Source organism: Truncatella angustata, assembly GCF_020726525.1.
Source record: "Truncatella angustata strain MPI-SDFR-AT-0073 chromosome Unknown BKA67scaffold_7, whole genome shotgun sequence".
In the NCBI taxonomy this organism is placed as follows: Eukaryota; Fungi; Ascomycota; class Sordariomycetes; order Amphisphaeriales; family Sporocadaceae; genus Truncatella; species Truncatella angustata.
The window spans coordinates 1,851,258-1,870,630 of NW_025763387.1; the positions used below are offsets into that span (position 1 = coordinate 1,851,258).

A 19,373-nucleotide genomic window follows, 5' to 3' on the forward strand; every position below is an offset into this window, starting at 1 on the left:
CTAGGTCACGAATGGCGTTGCGCAGATCTAGGGATGAAGTACCATGCAAGGGTTCTCGACCAGGCCTTGGGTTTGCTGCTAGGTTGCAATGGTCATGGAGTACACGGGCATGGACGTGCTGCTGATATACCCTGGCTAGCTTGTGTGCGTAGTGCAGCAGTCAACATCGTTAGCCCGACATGGTTTCTAAAATATAAGGCTGCAAGTGACGTGGTATCAGAGGCTAGCATGGAAGAGAAGTGAGCGTAAACGGGTCACACACTGGTCGTTCAACGGTGTACGCTGGCAGTGCAGAAGAGTTGCCTGCAGTCGAGACACGCAAGGCACGTGGCGAAAGGGACACGAGCATGGACAGGTAGCGAGGAGCGGCAATATTACAAGTATCATATCACATGGTATCAATTCGTGAAACTGCGGGAAGTCATGAATTAACTCGACCTAACCCGAGTCTGTACAGCCTGTACGCCTCTCGATTAGTCCCTTTCATAACAAATATAACGCAAAGCTCTCTCGCTTCCTTGACAATGCTGTCTCACCAAGCAATTGCCACACAATCCTCACACCGAAGAATGTCCTCGAACTTAAAGCTCAAGAGCGTTCTCAAGGAACTCGACGGGAGTAGCCTTGGGCTTGCCGGCCTCAGCCTTCTGCTCACCAAGCTTCTCCTTGACGAAGGTGGCGTGGTAAGGGTTGAGGCGAAGGCGAACCTGCTTGTTCTTGAGAGGGTTCTTCTTCTGGACGGAAGCACGCTTGGTAAGAGCAGTGCCCTTGGGGGCGTTGAGGACGCTCTGGATTTCGCTGCTGTTGATCAGACGGGTGAGGTCGGCGTTGGAGACAACGTTGGAAGGCAGGAGGAAGTCCTTCTTGAGCTGAGAAGGCTCGGTGGTGGAACCGTAGATGGTGTTGAGAGCCTTGAAGGCGTTGGAGGTCCAGACGATGAAACGACCAAGGTGACCACCAGGGGCGAGCTGGAGGAGGTTCAAGGCGTAGACGTCGCAGGTCTCACAGCCGGGCAGGTTGCGGAAACCCTTGATGAGCTCAGTGCCATCGGTCTTGGGGTCGTAGATGACGAGAGGACCACGGCGCTGGCGGTGGCGGCGGCCACGGAGCTTGCCCTTACCGGCACGGACCTTCTTGGACTTCTTGGCCTTCTCGATATCCTCGGCGGCACCGACCTCGTTCAAGAGCTTGAGAGCGGCGGCGGTCTTGGCAACAGCGGCACCCTCAACCTTGGAGGAGTCGATGACCAAGGGGACCTCGGGGACCTTGGAGATGGCGTGACCACGGGCGAGCAGGAGAGGAGCAACAGCCGAGGCGGCAACAGCAGAGGCAACAGCGAATCGCTTCTGGCCCTGGTTGATCTTGACGTGCCACTTGCGCCAGATCTTGGTGGGAGCGAACATGCGACCGGATCGGCACATGTTACCGAAAGCAGCCTGACCGGCACGGTGGGTACCGCCACCGGAGACACGAGGAATACGGGCAACAGCACGACCTGCAAGAAATCATCAGAAACTTGTCCCATCACGTGTCGAGTCCGTATGGGAGCCATCGGGAAGAGATAGGTTGTACTGACCGGTACCCCATGACTCAGCACTGGTCTGGTGACCTGCCTTCTCGCTGTTTGCTCACTTGTTAGTCGTGCTTGCTCTGCGGGCGTTGAAATAAATCGTCTCGAATCTATCGGTCACTTACGAAACGGAGTCTGTTACAAGTTAGCAGTGAAAGATTCAACACAGTCGGGAGTACTGACAAGGTTGTCTCTTGTTCTTGGCCTGAGCGGTGTGGCAGAAGTTGACAACGTCCTGTTTTAGAAAGATATGTGAGCTTCGGTGTTCGTAGACTCTGCGATATTTGTTGTTGTACTGACAGGTCTGATGGGGGCCGAGAAAACGGTGGGAAGGGCAAGGCTCTCGCCTCCCTGTACAGTGACCGATGGTGGTGCCATTGCGAAGTCGAGTCTGCAGGTGGTGTTGTTAGCCCTCTGTCTTGGGTGAGATCTCAATTCGTGTGTTTGAAGCGAAAATTCGAAAATTCGAGGGGCCCAACTCGAGCGACTTCAACCCCGGGAAATTGCAGAAACGTCGATTCGAGTGACAATTGAGCTTTCTGGCAACAAGGAAATGGTAGAGCCTTACCTTTGCTGTTGGGTTAGTAATTCTCCAAGAGACTGCGACGGGTTGGTTGAGAATCAAGTCCAAAGTAGTAAAACTTTCGGGATGGAAAAAAAATGTGCGATGCCTGGGGGAGGTACGTAAAAGAGTGGGTCCAAAGAGGGTTGCTTCCCTCAGACTTTTCCAACCAAGCAAAGTTGGTTGTCGAGTTTGTCCCACTACCACACTGAAGTTTACCTCCCCCCACCACGTCGGTGAGAGCTATGTATCTGTGATTGCATTATCCATTGTTCAACGATGGAATAATAAAGCATCAGACGAGATGACTTGTGTTTTCGTAACTATTTCATTGCCTTTCTTCTGCAATATGATTGTATAACAACGGCTTGACCCAGTGTATGCTTATTTCATCCTTTTTGGCGATAATATTCAGGCACGGCGCAGATGTGTGCCAAGCATTTTCGACAGAGTATTTGGACACGTAAATCACAGCAGTTCACTGAGTGTGTAAGGAATACACACTAACCTAACCTAGCACCGGCGCCAAGCCTTTATAGGCCGGAACCTCATCTCCAGTCTCAGGTTCATTTCCAAGAATCTCCAGACACCAGCTTTTCTGTGCGCACCATCTAAAGATGGTTGATGGGCTCACGGTGATATTCTTGCACTTGAGTAGGTGCTTGAAGTGGAATATCTCAATCGAGTTCCTCAGCCAAAGTTTTTGGTGAGGTCCAACCAACTTTCCAATGCACCTCGAAAGTCCTGCTTAGCCGGAAACCATCACTTAAGAAGGCATCATACCTCAACCGAATCAATACGTTTCCTGCAACCTTCCCAACCATCTATCAAGATTGTAATCTTGTCAAGTAGAAGCTGGATAATATTATTGAGGCATAGCCTTCAGTCTCGAGCAGCTTCACCCACACCCATGAAAGTAGACGTGCACCATCAATCTAATCAAGCTAATATATTCTTGATTTTTCTCAGCGTTTATCCTGACGCCAAATCCAACAAACTAGTTTTTTTTTTACTTTATTTAATGCATTGATTGGGTATAATATGATTTCGGTCCTGAAAACAATCGAGCTGATTCGCTATCGGTCAAGGACATCCTCCCTGCTTTCAAATATGACTGGTTACACCTAATCAGCACATGCGAAAGCTTAGAAATCCTCAATAGCCTCTCGCATATTACCAAATATCCAGTTCAAAGCGTTTACATACAGTGTAAGCGGATATCGGATAGCTGTCGCGCAAGGGCTCATTAGTTCCATTCCCTAATCTGGCGCCAGGGAGATAATTTTATAGGATCTCGATTCCCCTCCTCCCCCGCTAGTTTTGCACGCTGTAGGTGTAATTATACACATAAAGTGACGATCTAATCCTATATAGACACACCAGGACGAATTCGTAAGGGTGGGAAGGGCTGAGCAACACAAATTTTCCGACGCGTGACTTGTCCGGCGGTGCCGCTCTGCATGGGAACTCGTACTAAATTTGTCACCATCGTAACTTCCGACCATCTGCAAGGCGAGTTACCCGTAAAAATGGTTGTCTTAACCCGAGAGTGGCTGTGGGTAATAGGCAGTATCACTCGGTCACCAAGATCAGGTTGACTTGGTGGTTATACGAGGTGTGGTCTCTTCTACTCATGTAGCAAACCGCATTGAGATGGTCGCCAACCCCTGCTATTCTTGCCAGAACAATCCAACGCGCTCTCCAATAGTTCTTTTGCAGGGTCTTCCATGTCATCGAACGCTTTCCGGATCGGGCATCTTGAGCCATACGGCAATTTGTATCACTAATAACATATCCTGCGCGGCATATCAAGCACATATGGCCATAGCTCTTAGAAACCTCGGCATCCCATCCTCTTTGCCCTAGATAAAGCTAATATCTCACTTACCCGCCCGGTGCGGTGGCTTTTTGCTGACTCGCCCTATGATCCCCTCGTGCTATAGTGAGTGGCAGCCCGGTGAGGCATAGTAGTTTTCCATTGGCTTTATCTGCGCGAAGAAGCAAGGGTCTAGAAACTGGTATTTTTCGCCGTCAAAAATATAAGACAGCCTTGCATTTTTGCGTATGAAAACGCCTTTCCGCACCATTTGACGTTAATGTAGTAGTCGCTGTTCTCCCATATGAAAATAATTACTCTATGTCAGAAACCGTGTGATGGGAACTTCGAAAATAAGACGAGGCGATATGGATCCTCATCTTCTATATAAAAAATCGCCAATAATAGTAATTCACTGCGCCTACTTATTCCCATAACGTTTAGTGGTTGGCACACTGGCATGAAATTATGGCATTCAGATTGTATATGTCGGGACAATTGACAGACCGTCTAACAGTCCGATCTAACATTTCCCGTTCTTCGGGCGTGGTCTTCATAGCTTTATAGCATTAAGTGAACGGTCGCTTCAAGTAGATATAGTTTCCCAGACACCAGACGAGGGCTAGTATTCCCATTTTCAACGACATGGGTATATGGAGCGCAATCGAAACCAATTACCCACTGTGATAGATCAAGGTATACTGCAGCAATGCGGTACCACATGATTCATCGACTGATTGTTATTATCTGTTCTGGGCCCATTTCGTATAGCTTACCAGAGCCTCAAGCCGCACGATAGCATTGTGGCCAGGGGCCGACCCAGCATTACACATCGTCCAAGCCTTATTGAGTAAACTGCTCCGGCCGCCAAGTGAAATATGGCTTGTCAACAACCTCGGGAATTGAGCCGGTAACAAGAAATCCTGCACTCGCTGCTATTGGAGCATGCGTTCAACCGTCGCCTTTAGTTGGCACGACAAGGTCAGTAATGGAGACGGCGGATAAATTTCCCCGTCCCTGCGTTCAATCAAGGCATTTCAGCCAATTCCATTATTTATCGCAGCGCAGTACCAATTAGCAAGTGAGAAGGGAGGCTTGAGGATTGGCTACCGTCGGCAAAGGTGTTCTACCACTTACAATTCCGTCAGACCAGCTTCGACACTTCTAACTATTTCTTCAAGCACAAATGGGTGATCGCCATTTGCGGGTCGACCGTAGCTGACTGGTTAAATGAACAAAGACATAATTAGTGCATGTTCTGGTATTTAACATCATGAAGCCGGGGCTGATCTATATTCAAGGACGCTTTGTAAATGATTATTGATTAGTACGCATCGGCTTGCGCGTGATAAAGACAGCCCAGCGACGGTAGCGACGATTCACGGAAGCATCCATCGATTACCGACCCAATCATCCTGCCATTTCCACAGTCCAGAGGGTGATTCAACTTACTTGTTCTTGTGGCCCTTTGCAATCTGTTTCTAGTCTTGCTTAACTAGTGACTCGGCATTAGCCGTATGCCCCGGCCTTATCACTTCTCCTGTAAGCTAGACATGGGTAATAGTGGAATACCAATACATAGTATTTCTGAGACAGCCCCAGCTTGCCCGCAATAAATTTGTGACTCCACCGCGCGAGCCAGCAAGCATACGTAGTGGATGCGAGTAAACGAGAACCGCATGGTTCCAAGGAGCCCTTGGAGTCGACTGGGAACGGAATCGAAGAGCAAAGGCTCATATAAGCATAGGTATCTGTCTCTTCGCTCATTGGTGGCATATCCGGTCACTATCCTACTCATTTGTTCTTCTCAAGATTCCTTCGTTCACCGGGATGCATTGTCAGGGGCTCTGTACGGCTCTGTCGCTTGTGGCCGCAGCCACTTCTCTTGCGTATGCGGAGGGTGTGACGAATGCAACAGTTGCCGGTAAGAAACGTAGCATGCGCATGAATGCTCCTATTCACACGTGGTAATCGTAGTATGCTGATACTGCCAGTGGTCATCAGCCATAGGACCTGCGGAAGAACAGGTCGCGACGGACTCGTCGGCATCGGGCATTGACTACTTTGGCTTCGAAGCAACCCAGCTCACCGACATTGTCATTTCGAACTTGTCAAATTCTGTTCAAAACATCACGGATGCAGATCTCTTCAGCTTTGGTAACTCAGATGATGTCGCTTTACAAAAACGCGGTTCTACCTCATGCAAGCTTCATCCCAGCGATCGACTGTGGCCGTCCAGAATCATCTGGACGCTACTTAACAATGTGCTGGGTGGTAGGCTTATTGAAGCCGTCCCGCTCTCAGCCGTTTGCTACCCAGATTGGGATCAGTATGATGAGGGCCAATGTGAAGCAGTGACCGCGAACTGGAATGATCCTGCATATCTGTATGTGCCCTTTTGATACATCACAAGTGCTATCTTTGGTAACTCAAACAAAGGGCTGCTGATCCCACTGCAATTGACTGGCCCATCAACGAGGGTGTTACGTGCATACCACCGTCCTTCGCTAGGCCCAACGCAACCTGCACCGACGGCGGTATGCCTGCATACGTCGTCAACGTTACCAATGGTAAGTTGATATCTCATCCCTTTTCTCCCGTGTTGCCATTCCCAAGTTGAACCAACAATAAGCTGCCTCTTGTATTTGCTGACCATTATATTCTAGTTGCCCAGATCCAACTCGCAGTGAACTTTGCCCGCAATCTCAACTTGCGTCTCAATGTCAAAAACAGCGGACATGACTTCAATGCGAAGTCCACCGGTGGCGGAGCCCTGTCTATTTGGACACACTTTCTGACAGATATTGAATTCCTCGGCGAAGCTAACAAGTATGGCGGTCCTGCTTTCAAGATTGGCTCCGGAGTCAGCACCGAGCAACTCTTCAAGGCGGCTGAAGCCCATGGGTTGCAAGTCGTCGGGCCCCTTGCCCGGGTACGTTCACAAATCTTTCCCCATCGCACCATATGGCCAGAAAAAGCCCTACCAGAAGCATAAGCTAACGATATGAGCCAGACTGTTGGTATTGCCGGTGGTTTCTTCCTTGGCGGTGGCAATTCGCCCTTGATGCCAAAATACGGCATGGGTGCTGACCAAATCCTCAGCATGGAAGTTGTCCTTCCAGATGGAAGATTCGTCTCTGTTGACGAGAAGTCTCATCCAGACCTGTTCTTCGCATTGCGTGGTGCCGGACCTTCTACCTACGGTATCGTCACGTCCGTCGTGTACCGCGCATGGCCCAAGACCCCAATCACCCGACTTACGTACACCTTCTCGAGAGGAAACGTCACAGCCGATGAGTTCTGGGAGGGCATGGATTCTTTCCACGCTCTGGCACCCGCATGGACGGAGGCCGGAATTTTCACTTACTGGTCTGTTGCCTGCACTGACACAATCGACTGTACTCTATCAATGGCTCCCCAAATTGCCCCTGGTTTGAGCATGGAGGAACTCAAAGCCATTAACGCCCCCCTCTTCAACAACCTCAGTTCCATTGGAGTGGTTGTTGAGAACCTCAACTACACCACATTTGACGGGTATCTTGCCGCTTACGAAGATACCTGGACAACCGATTCCAACACCGCCGGATACTGGTTCTTCCATACCACCTCCCGCATCTTCCCCGAAAGTAACTGGAAGAACGCCGAGAAGCTCGCCGCCCAGAGTGCCGTGCTGCGCGGCACCGCCGAGGCTGGCGGCATGGTCACAATTTACTACGTCAAGCCCCCAATCAACTCAGCCCTGAACCAGAGCAACGCTGTTCTTCCGGCATGGCGCACAGGTCTCGCATTTGCCATGTCCAACGTCGTCTACGGCGCAAACTACACTGGCGAGCAGATTGCCGAGGCCAACAGGGCAGCAGTCAAGGCTCTGCAGCCGTGGCGTGATGTGAGTCCGGGCTCTGGCACCTACCTGAACGAATGTGACATCAATGAGCCCGACTTCCAGCACGCACTTTACGGTGACAACTATGCTTATTTGTACATGCTGAAAAAGAAGTATGACCCCTGGGGTCTTTTATACGCTACTCAAGCTGTGGGTTCTGAGGACTGGTATATAACGGGTCAGATCGAGTACTACCCGACCCAGAACGGGCGGTTATGTCCTGCTTAGTGTACTATGGAAGACGTGTTTCATCGATATAATATTAACCTGGATTAAACTGACGAAGGGTAGCGTGCCCGTTTACCAAACGTAAATATTAAGCCTCTTGATGGTTAACCAGCCACAAACAGTTAGTGGTTTGGGACAGATCTAACCGATCTCACTATAAACAAACAGTGGCTTCCAGTATGATCTAACACACTCATGTGGTTATGCCTATCTCCCCTATTATACTAGACTTTATTTTAGATTGAGGCTCTACATAGTGCCGCCGATTAATGCATCGAACCACATGCAAGACTTTATAGTACGCCAATAGTTGTGTATAATGTCAAGACATAGCCACTGTTACCCGCGTATCTTTACCTGTGCATTCACTCAATCTACGGTAGGGGCATATGCGTGGATTCAGAACAAGCATTCGCTCTCTACTCACGTAACGAATACAATTTTGTATTATGGCCGGTTCTCGTTCATCGCCGCTGGACGTAAAGGAACATTTGCCCTTTTCTCTAGGACGGAAACTAACTAATAATCAGAATCGGTCACGGCAGTCTGGCTAAAGAGGGAACAGGGGTCACTGGATAAGTGTCGGTTATGTATAACGTAACGGTTTTAGCCCGTCGTTAGTCTACGAACTTAATACTACCACCTGTTGTAGTTGGTGGTTTGACTTGGACACTATGCAGGCTTGTTCTAGTCTCTTCTATATAACCTTATTACTCTAGGCACCTTCCGTAGATGGGTAAGCGAAGCAAAACTCGTCTTTCAGATATTGCATTGACTTCATGGGCAGAATCATTTTATGACGTGAAATTGCGGGAATCTGCTGGTTAGCCACTCTTATTGCGTCGAAGCATTTTATGAGCTTGGGTACAAGCACTACCTTTACGTTTGCTCCCTCTTCGTCGAAAGTAGCCAAACATGTTCCACGATTAAGAGTTTATGTTATAAGCGTTGCCTGATCCAAGTAGTGGAGCCCTACGATGAACGTTAATTGAATTGTAATGGTCTTAAGCTTTAATACCAAGTTTTACATATTTCACACAAGCCTTTCGGAACATATATGAAGCACATGTGGCTAGCTTCTTCTTAATATACCTTTCCAGACTGGGAATTTGGAATCGATCCCGTGGAGTCGACAATCGACTTAACGACTCGGCCTATTCTATTTAGCTATTCACTAAATTTAGTAACAATTTGCTAGTCTTCGCTAACCGTGAACCTCAAGTTACGCAGTGTATAGCTATAAAGACAGCCTTCATTGTAGAGCTTTCAACTTCCTTGGAGTCATTGTCCTTTCTTCCGCCTCAACCTTTCTTATTTACAAAGATTCTATGATAGAACTTCTTGTCTTCAGCACCATCAAGTCCGTCGTCGAAGGGGGCAGTTTTGATTATCATAATTCGAATCGATACTCTTGACCGGGTTTCATATCTGACGACTAGTCATTTTATTAGTCTGCGATATATCCACACACAAAATAGGTCTGAAAAGTCCAAGTACATCTGTTTTCAAACTATAGTCGAGCAATCTCCGAGCCGTCAAGCCATGTGAAACGCTGAACTCGCCCTTTCCCACAGTTGGGCTACGGCAGAAGTGCTCCAACTTGTCGTGTCGCAAGTCGGAATTTTAATTTCCAACGTGGGCTGCCGGTTTGGTAGACACATTATTATAATTTTCGTGGTAGGAATACTGAAAGGCTAACTAGTGTGAATCAAAGTTTAAAGAGTAATATGCAATGTCTTATACCGTGCCAAGTATTGATGTTCAGTTTGCAAAGTGGTGGATTCAATTAATGATAACGAATGTGAACCTAGGTATGTAGATCAAACATGAAATGATTTACGTTAGAGGGAAATAGGTTTGTGAGATTTCTTTGAGAGAAAAACTACGTAGCACCGCGTTCAGCAGGTCCAGTCACGTGGATCGTATAGGACTGATTTCTCATTAAATGGCGGCGTTAATTGTCGAGAATAGCAATTTAATGAGAAGATTCCTATTCCTGATCACCGATAATCTGATCGAGTGGTATTACAAGGAGGCGAGCTGCGATTATTTTGCACTGGTTTTAGTGTGTTTTATTACCACCGCCAGGAAATCCTTGATATCGTTCGTTATGTGTCTTGAGTAATATAGTGAAGTCCGTTTAGACGAATGCTATAATGTGATAGAAGCATACATTTAGATTGACTGGTTTTACGTTGTATAAATAAGGACAAATATTCTTGTGTATAATCTCGTTGCTAGTTTCGAACTAACATGCCAACAAAGTTGGCACGCCCGTCGTGGCGTAGTCTCTAACGCTGCACTTATCCATAACAGCCCCCAACTATGCCTTATTATCATCATCTATCCATTACATAATGAGTAAAGTGGTCTTAATGGTTCCGTATAAGATTTGCTTCGTGAAATCGTTCAAAAAGATTAGCTCCGAGTTGTACGGCGAAATGAACATTTGATCCTTGAGCCCCTAGAGGTTAGATACAAGAGACAACTAACAGATCTGATCCTAAAAGTATAAAGCAATTTTCATAATGATAAGTGATTGCTGACCATTCCAATGAGTCTACCGAACCTGCATAGTTTCCCTACGATTGTATTGGTCTACTTTCGGCCAAGGAGAAGAAAGGTTGGTTATAGCGAAATGAAGGTTGACGTGGAAAGCTAGGCATATAAAAACATAGAACTACAGCTTTATAACCCGCAACTTCTTAGATTGTAAATCAGTATAGTTACCAAAATCGACTGGAATGTTCTACGATTTTGACAGCAATCCAGGTAACTAATACACTCTTTTACAACGAAGCAAAATGGATTTTTATGGCCATATCGGTCGATAAGTGGTTTTGTACTTCAGTACAGATTTGGAATTTCCTTGCGCCAACATGGGGCGCACATATATATGAAGAAAGAAAAAAGAAAAAAAGAACTGAAAAGAAGAAAATATCGACTCTATTTGGGTATCGCCATGAAAGCAAACCTGTGTTTCATTTTTCAACAGCGCATAAACATTGATTCATATCTCCTTTCTCATGACCTCGTGTATCATCCCATCGAAACTAGTCAGAATTCTGTATCCCATCCGTGATCAACCCGCAATCCCACAATCATGCACTCTATGCACTCAAATCGTAATATATGCATTTTTTCGTCCTGAAGTTGTAGACGAATGCATGCTTACTCCCATTCTTCATTTGGTAGCTGTTGCGCCATGTCAGCAGCATGCCGTGGATCTCGCGCATGTAATTGCGCTCCTTCACCTCGACCGACTGCTCGGCTTTGCGCCAGCTATCACCATCAGACAGGACGGTATCCTCAATAAGATCCAGCACCACATCAGAAGCCTCAACGGCAGCAATAGGTCCATCGAGGAAGTTCTCTAACAGGCTTGCCGCATTCGCTTGCGCGTGCTCCACGACCATGCGACGATTAAACTTCTTCGATTTCGTCCCAGCGACTAAAACGTGTACTTTCTGCTCCGGGTTTGCAAAATTGCTTGTCTTGTCGAGCGAGGTGGAGCCACTTGTGAAATCGGATGCTCGAGAAGCAAGATGTCGATCACGTTCTCTTAGCTCAGCTCTTAACCAGCTCAGAAGCTGAGGTGTGGGAACTTCAGCGTCGGGGACGTCCTTGCGGCCCATCGTCTTGACCTTAAGGACAGCATCTTGCTTGACAAAAATGATCCAGGAGTAGCTCTCATCACGGTATTTTGCCAACAAGTCTTCTGGTGATCGCGCATCTTTTGCTAATTCAGCACTAATATCATGTGCCCAGAGTGTTTGTAGGATTTCGACGGCATCTGTGCGTAGTATGCCGGAATCAAAACTTGCAACGAGAGCATCACACTGTCACAATTAGTAATCGCCTCATTCAACGGAGAGAGAAATAACACCAACCCTCTTGGTATTGAACATGCCCTGATGTTCGACCTCAGTCTTCTTCAAGAAAGCCTTGCCTGCAGCTCTTGGTATTCTCGCCAGTTTCTCCCATGCGAGACTGAACCCTACAGCATGTGGTTGTTGGCTTTGGTTGCCCACTCGAGGTCGATGTTCCTTGATCAAGCTATCATATCTTCCACCTACTGCGAACACGTCCTTGAACTTTTTGTCGTACACGCACTGGAAGAGCATGCCTTCCTTGAAGAAGTCCTCTCTGAAGCTGCTCAGTGGAGTGATGTAAATCTTACTGTGAACGCCAAGCCGTTTTGCGAAGCTGATAACTTCTCGGAGATGACTTATTGTCGGCTGGGCCCTATCATACATCTTGCTTCCTTCCAGCACATTCTTCAATTTCGAGAAGGCTTTTGTTGGCGTATCTGCATCACAATGTTATATTCGAAGCTTCCATGGCACAGTTTCTTGAAAGGTGCTTACCTCGAAAATCAAAGCGTTGTAGCTCATCAATACTCGTCACTGTCAAGCCCGACAAGCGAAGCTCAGCCCGGATTTTCTGCCATGTGAAGGTATGAATATTGAGTTTGCTCAATATTTCCGCTGCAGCCTTCCTAACACTGCGATCTACGTCGCAGAAATCGAATATCAGCTGCAAGAGATCGGAATGTCCCACATGGAAGCACATCTGACTGAGTGATGGGAAGGCATCAACAACCTCATCTAGTACTTTCAAAACCTCAGCCTCCTTCAAGGCAAGATCTAGGGTATCTGTTGACATCATGTCAAACCCAACTTCCCCAAAGACATCAGGCTGGCCTCCGCTGTACCGGTCGCGGTAGATATTCCCAAAGGTGAAGGTCTTTGGGACAATAGAAGAATCGGTGTGTTTAGCAAGAGCTCTGGCATTGCCCAGCATTAGATCATAAGGCAGTTGCAATACACTACCTCCTCGATCTAGCAGCTCGAATACGTTCTGGGTGTAATGTGCAGACCGTGGATAAATCGGATTTGTATTGGCCTCGACGGCTCCATGACGACGAAAAATCGAAATGAGCTCATCTTTGACAATACCTTGGAAGAGCAACTCCGTCGATGACGCCTTAGATATCGACATGTCCCAGGTATAATCTTTCGTCTTGTCAACGGGCTTTGAGAACATTGCTGTAACCAGTTTTTGGTGATGTGTAGACAACGGATCGGAGATCTCGGCAAGAGCTCTTTGTAGAGTCTCGCTTTCCATGGGCATTGGTACTTTGCCACCACGAAGTAGTTCCGAACTGGAAGGTCGTTGATTTGCGCTATGCGTAACAAGGGACAGGACAATTTCAGTTTGCACCTTGTCAGACGGCTTGAAATCAGTGGGGAAGGTCGGCTGTTTTGCTCTAAGATTATTCAAAACTGTGATGCGTTCATGACCACCCATAGGCTTATACAGCATTTCAAAGAAAATGATGCCGAGCGCATACATCTGCGGAAATTAGCTTGGAATGCCAATACAGCACGGGCTGGGACTCACATCAAGTTTCCGGGAGTCGTCGATCTTAAAGGGCCCGTCATCTGGTCCATTGCTGCGGTCCAGCTCAGGAGCCGAGTATAAAGCGGTGCCGACATTACTCATTCCACTAGAATCCGCCAGCCCAGCAGCTCGGTTCTCTGCAACGACCTGTCCGCCTGTGGCTAGGCCAAAGTCTCCGATCTTGACATGCGCAACACCGTCTGTACCTCTGCTGATAAAGATGTTCTCTGGTTTCAGATCACGATGCACGATATTGTGGAAAGTATGCATGTAATTGAGACCATCTAAGATCTCACGGAACAAACGCCATACTTCTTCGTCATTCTCATAGAGGTTTTGCGTTATGAGATCGCGTAGAGTCTATGAGTGGTAGGATTAGCAACGAATTAATGATGCATCGAGATGATAATAGCCTACCTTCTTCTCACAGTATTCCATCAGGATGTAGAGCACTTTGTAGCCAGAATGAGTGTGACTTCTGGTTCGCCTGGGTATGATAGGTAATTGATTTTTGACTGACGAATCATCGTTGGCAGTGGACACTTCAAATACAATGCCAACGTTGTCGTCGTTCTCTTCTTCTTCTTCGTCTTCTTCTTCGTCGTCATCCGCCGTATCTTCGTCATCATCATCGTCATCCGAATCATCATCGTCATCATGGTAATATCCATCGTTTATGTTGGCCGACGACATAAAGTCTAACCCACCCGTACTCGTGGCAAACTGTATATCCATTTCGTTCGATGTGGTACCAAGAGACTGCTGAGTGCTAAATCCCTCTGTGGATGTCTCTCCTTCCGTGTCTGCAGGCTCAGCAAGTTGCTCTGTCCAGGCGTCATAATATCGCACGATTGAGGGATGACTGAGGGCAGACAGCGTGGAGACTTCTTTCAGCAGGGAAGTCAGACTCTTTGTGGCCTTGGTCACCACCTTTTTGATGGCATAAGTTTGACCATCAATCTTCTTGCGAACCTTGATGACCTCACCAAAGCCACCCTTTCCGAGACGGCCTTCTTCGTGGAATTCGCTCTTGAATCTCGAGAACGACGGCGCTAATGCTGATGAGTCAAGTCTACGCCTGAACTCATCTGTTTTCGGAAGCGATGTGAACGATTGTGACGGTGACAGGGGATTGTGGCCATCATCGGCATAGATAGGCGCGTCTGTTGCCAAGAATTCACTTGAGCGCAAGTCTGCAGCGCGAGGGCGCCGCCCCGGATCATGTTTAAAAAATTTGGACACAAGTTCGTGCAGAGACGGTGCAAGTCTAGACATAAGAATTGAAGGTTTCTCATACTTCTCAAAAATGTCCAGACCAAATACCATTTGCAGGAAGACCACACCAAAGTCCCAGATGTCTGTCTTCTGGTTGAGGGGCCCTAATCCGCTATCTAGTTCTGGTGGATGCCAATAGGTCGATCTTGCCGAATTGAGTATAGAGACAGCGCGGGACTTGCGACAAACTGTGTGCAGTTCGCGTTGATAGGAAGCATCAGCAAGCCTAGGCACCACGTGACCGGAACTCTCTCTGAAAAGAAGAATATTCGCAGGATGGATGTCTTCATGTACCAAACCTTGACTGTGAAGAAATCCTAATGCAGAAAGCAGGTCTGTAGTCCAGGATCTGACTTTGCTGATTGCTACTTGACCTGTGAGTTCCAGAAGCTCGTCAAGCGAACCTTTATCGGCCAGTGGAGTAAGCACTCGCACCATGCGAGTTTGCGACGCCTCATTTTCTCGAGTGTCACGGTCAATGCGGAAATCAATCACATTGAGTAGGTTCGGATGTGCCAACTGCTTGACTGACTTGAGCTTACTCTCTAAGCTCAGAAGGTGCTTCTTGAACGAAGACGGATCCTTGGGGTTTGGCTTCAACTCAACCTCCTTGAGAGCAAGTGAAGGGAAATTTCGGTTATCCACCAATACCGCGCGGACAGTGTAAGTTGATGCAATCAAACCTTGGCGATACTCTGATCTTCCTGTCACGGTTGTGAAGTAAGCATCATTGCCTGACAAACCTGTGATCCTGCAAGGCTCATCGAAGCTAACATTATCAGCTTCATGCACTTGCGAGTCTTCGGAGTGCATCATGGCCAGGGATGGTGGTTTACCCCTTTTCTTGGACTCCTTTTCCTTGGCACGTTGTCGCCTGATCTCTTCCAGTATCATGTTATGCATCACACGTTCCTCTTCTGCACTTTTCTCTTTGCTCTTGCGCTCTTCCTCGGATTGCTGTTCCTGAGCCAGTCGAGCCACCTCGGCTTCATGAGCAGCTCGCTCTTCCTCCAGGGATGGGAGTTCCGAGCCTTGTGCTTTGGCCTGTGCAGCATCTTCAAGAATTTCTTGGAGACCGGAAGCAATTTCATGTATCATGGGCTCATTCTGGCCAGCCTCGGCCAAAATTCGTGGCTTAGATGCGATGAACTTCTGAACCTTGAATTTTGTGGAGTCACTGAGGCTGCTGTCATCCTTTAAGCTGAGTAGCGGAACTGACTTGGGGTAAGTGGCAGTGAGCACAATGCCAAGTGTGACAGCAACTTCTTCATCAGAAAAAGCTTTGATACGGATATCGAAGGCAGGCTCTGAGCGCTGCCAAGCGGTGTTTGCAGCCTTGTGCTCAATGAAGTCATCACCATAGATGGCCTGCAGAACCATCATCTCTTCTTGTTGAGTCTCTGTGTACTGGGTTTTGGCCATGGCAACTGGTTCTGGGCTCATGGGTTTGAGCCCAGGATAGGTTGAGTCATCGTTGCTTTTGGCGGTTTGCAGGGGGGGCTTTCTTTGCCCTGTGGTTTTCCAGGCGGTAGGCATGGTAGCTTGTTATTGTCGTCCGAAGTTTGGATGGACGAATGAGTAAGATCACAGCCGAAGCTGTGAGTCTTTACCGAGATGAAGCCATACTGCAATATTATATCAGGACTGGTTGCAAGGTGAAATGGTGGTTACATGGAAGAAAGATGATCGTCAACCTGAACCTTCAGCTGAATCAAGTACTTTGGGCAGTAGTGGGGCGCTATGCTATGCCAAGCTTCAACTGCGAAGTGGCGGTAACGTAGCCCCGGCAAAATGTGGCGCCGAGAACCGGTCCACTGCTTCTGCGCTGGCAGTTCAGCACGTTCAGCACGTTCTTCAGCACCCCAGGCACTGCGATCCAGCTAACTCTGCGGATCCGTAAGCTGGCTCTGAGCTTTTGACAGCGGGACAAGCCCCAATCCTAAACAGGCAGTGAGTAAATAGCAACTCGCGCTTCGTTCCACATCGCATGCATCGCCGGCCGCCATTGGTAGTTCGCATGTTTTGATAATACATCGCAACCACACGCTGTGCTATGCTTTGAAGAACACCACCCTGAGCTTCGGTTTTTGAATTTTGGCCAGCATGTTGGGCTGGGCTCTGAAGAAAGGCATTCAAGGTGCCACCGGCGCAAGAGACGCGCCGCCGGAGGATGGTAAAGTCGCGTCATAACTCCAAAACACTCCATTGTTGTCGCTGACACCTCATAGGCGATACTACCCAGATTGAGGCTCCTGACACCCCGGCGCCCGTCTTTGCTGCTCGCGCCATCCAACGTGCCATCTTCGGCACGCCTGCACCCCGAAAAGAAACAAATGCGCCTGCGCAGCGCGATCTGGTAAACAGCAGGGACGATGACGCCTTGTTGAGGGATACGAGATCGCCCGCAAAACCTACTGGCATTCTCCTCACGCCGGGCACGGCAACAGCTCGCCGAAAGCGCGTTTCATTCGACCACGATACGAAAGCTGGCACTAATGGTGACCCGAACTCATTGGCCGCGAAATCCACCAGCGCAAGCGCACGAAAGAAGACTCTCCAGCAGAGACTTGAGGAGGCCAGATCGAACAAGTCTAAGAAACTTGGGGCCGAGACCAAAAGCGATAGCACCAAGGAAACCGCCGCCGCCACCCGAGAAACAGAGCCAGCTCAGGATGTATCGGATGAGGAATGGGAAGACGATGCTTGCAACCATGACGTGACAGTGGATCTTAATGAGCCTCACTCCAGGTCTGGCAAGTATTGGAAATCCGAGTTCAATAAATATAGCGACGATGCCAGGGCAGAAATGGAGAGGCTTGTCAAATACAAGCACTTAGCTAAGATCTATGCTCAGAAAAAGGATGCTGAAGCTATAGAGTTGAATCAACGGCTCAAAGAGGAGCAGGAGAAAGTGAAGCAAATGGAGGAGCAGTTAAGGGAGTCAGGCTTGCAGACGACCAGCAAACGAAGAAAGGCTTCCGACACTGATGACACCACGTTGATGGAGAAACTTGCAGAGAAGACTGCTTTGGCCATCCGATACAGGGACAGGATCAAGGAGTTAGAGTCATCGATAAGGGATCAGGACGACGGCAAGTTGCAGCATCCCCGCATGGATGCATCGCCGCGTACTGAGAAGACGTTGCTGGAGACCAATCGAGAACTGCGTCGGGCAAGAAATGAGCTCAAAGAGATGAAAAGAATGCGCGAAGATAACGAACGCCTCAAGTCCGACTTGATCCTTGCAGAACAAAGAGCCACGAAAATCGGAGACGAGAACAAGCGAATCGTGGCAGACTCTTCGCGACCCCCGTCAGTCAAGAAGCTTGAGAAGCAACTGCGCGACGCAAAGGAAGAGGCAGAGCGCAAAGATGACGAGCTCAAGAAACTCCAAAGGGAGTTCGACACTCTTAAGGAGAACGCGAAGTCATCACGGAGTCAAGCGCTGCAAGTTCTAAAGGAGAAGAACGATAGAATTGCCGAACTCGAGCAGGAAGTCAAACTACTCAAGCAGAGCAATGCCTCTTCGAGTCGCCCGAAGAGCCTGGATGCTGCCTTGGCCCGGCACAACAAGATCACACAGGATCTCAAGGCAGATATGGCGTCTATAAATAAGCCTTCGATCCATGAAAAGGCTAAACTCACACGCCCACAGCGCTCGATGTCTGCTGAAGACCTCACGCTCGACTTTACCTTGCAATCTCTTGCTGATAGTCCGAGTCAAAGATTAGGTACCCAGCGCTTCCCCTCAGATTTGACGGATAGCTTGCGGGATATCGAGGAGCAACTTAGAAAGGAGAGACGAGATCGCATGGAGAGCAGGAGGCGTGATCATGATTTGGCTACAGGTGAACTGGACGTGCCGCCTTTGGGTACGGTGGCAAATATCAGCACAAACAAGATATTGAAACCCGTGGCTGGTTCCCGCAGAGTTATGTCTGACAAAGTCAACGAGGCTGCACCAGACAAATACCAGGCCAGCGGAAAGCCCTCTATTTCTCGTCAAATTATCAGTACTGGCGAAAGGGCGATCATGCGAGATGCCTTGGACAATCTCACGAACTCTCGTTATACGGCGAACTCTCGCACAGCTCGCGCACACTCGCCCAATTTCGAGCTGCCCGGCTTCGATCTTCTCCAAAACCGCTTCGCCAAACTCGGTGGGCCTAATCGCGACGATACCATTCTTACTGCGAATGCGTCTCGATGTACACTTCCCGCGGACCGTCAAGCTGCAGCGAGAGCAAGATTGGAACAGAAGCGGCGAAGTAGGCAGAGATTAGGCGGCAAAGAAAACATGCGGCCTTGACGTACGGTATGACTGGAGCGCGATAAAGGTGACGGAATAGCCCCTTGGGTAGATTGTATGACTTGAATCCGGATATCCATGAATTTGGACTAGTATGTCATGAATGCGGTGGTGGAGTTTGGTAGGCAATTATGAAATTAAGCGGTGTATCGCCGCCAAGCATCTCCATTATCTCGTCTCCAACTTCACATTTATGACCATCCAAACGTGTCGACTGTCGCAACATGAGCTTCGCGAATGATGACGAGCCTCGCGAAGCCATTGAAAACGAGATCGCCGAGCTAGAGGCTCGCCTTTCACGGGCGAAGCAGCGCCTACATGCCTCCA

General features: G+C 48.4%; 4 protein-coding genes across 4 annotated transcripts; 2 read left to right on the top strand and 2 right to left on the bottom strand.

Moving 5' to 3' along the window:
- Positions 1 to 581: 581 nt before the first annotated feature.
- On the bottom strand, positions 582 to 1,948 carry BKA67DRAFT_661786 (ribosomal protein L4 domain-containing protein; the record flags this gene model as incomplete). The annotated part of the gene is made up of 5 exons (XM_046107883.1): positions 582 to 1,495; positions 1,577 to 1,620; positions 1,696 to 1,705; positions 1,754 to 1,805; positions 1,871 to 1,948. The coding sequence occupies 5 exons, from the start codon at positions 1,946 to 1,948 to the stop codon at positions 582 to 584; spliced, it is 1,098 nt and encodes a 365-aa protein (XP_045955342.1).
- Positions 1,949 to 5,778: 3,830 nt separating this feature from the next.
- BKA67DRAFT_661787 (uncharacterized protein) lies at positions 5,779 to 8,059 on the top strand (the record flags this gene model as incomplete). Its single annotated transcript, XM_046107884.1, has 5 exons — positions 5,779 to 5,872; positions 5,953 to 6,334; positions 6,388 to 6,518; positions 6,615 to 6,880; positions 6,962 to 8,059. The coding sequence occupies 5 exons, from the start codon at positions 5,779 to 5,781 to the stop codon at positions 8,057 to 8,059; spliced, it is 1,971 nt and encodes a 656-aa protein (XP_045955343.1).
- Positions 8,060 to 10,896: 2,837 nt separating this feature from the next.
- On the bottom strand, positions 10,897 to 16,498 carry BKA67DRAFT_576000 (anticodon binding domain of tRNAs-domain-containing protein). Its single transcript, XM_046103536.1, has 5 exons — positions 13,880 to 16,498; positions 13,463 to 13,822; positions 12,427 to 13,414; positions 11,950 to 12,368; positions 10,897 to 11,898 (listed from the first exon to the last, which is right to left on the bottom strand). Exons 1-5 carry the CDS (start codon positions 16,271 to 16,273, stop codon positions 11,170 to 11,172), a joined length of 4,890 nt encoding a protein of 1,629 aa, XP_045955344.1. The 5' UTR covers positions 16,274 to 16,498; the 3' UTR covers positions 10,897 to 11,169.
- On the top strand, positions 16,499 to 19,225 carry BKA67DRAFT_576002 (spindle pole body formation-associated protein-domain-containing protein). Its single transcript, XM_046103537.1, has 2 exons — positions 16,499 to 16,910; positions 16,966 to 19,225. Exons 1-2 carry the CDS (start codon positions 16,841 to 16,843, stop codon positions 19,044 to 19,046), a joined length of 2,151 nt encoding a protein of 716 aa, XP_045955345.1. The 5' UTR covers positions 16,499 to 16,840; the 3' UTR covers positions 19,047 to 19,225.
- Positions 19,226 to 19,373: the final 148 nt, after the last annotated feature.

Excerpts from the sequence above, each read along its gene's own strand:
- BKA67DRAFT_576000 (XM_046103536.1), bottom strand. The coding sequence starts at position 16,273 with ATGCCTACCGCCTGGAAAACCACAGGGCAAAGAAAGCCCCCCCTGCAA. Across the intron at positions 13,415-13,462 it reads ACGACTCCCGGAAACTTGAT|ATGTATGCGCTCGGCATCAT; the intron begins GTGAGTCCCAGC and ends TAATTTCCGCAG. Across the intron at positions 12,369-12,426 it reads ACAACGCTTTGATTTTCGAG|ATACGCCAACAAAAGCCTTC; the intron begins GTAAGCACCTTT and ends ATTGTGATGCAG.
- BKA67DRAFT_576002 (XM_046103537.1), top strand. The coding sequence starts at position 16,841 with ATGTTGGGCTGGGCTCTGAAGAAAGGCATTCAAGGTGCCACCGGCGCA. Across the intron at positions 16,911-16,965 it reads AGACGCGCCGCCGGAGGATG|GCGATACTACCCAGATTGAG; the intron begins GTAAAGTCGCGT and ends GACACCTCATAG.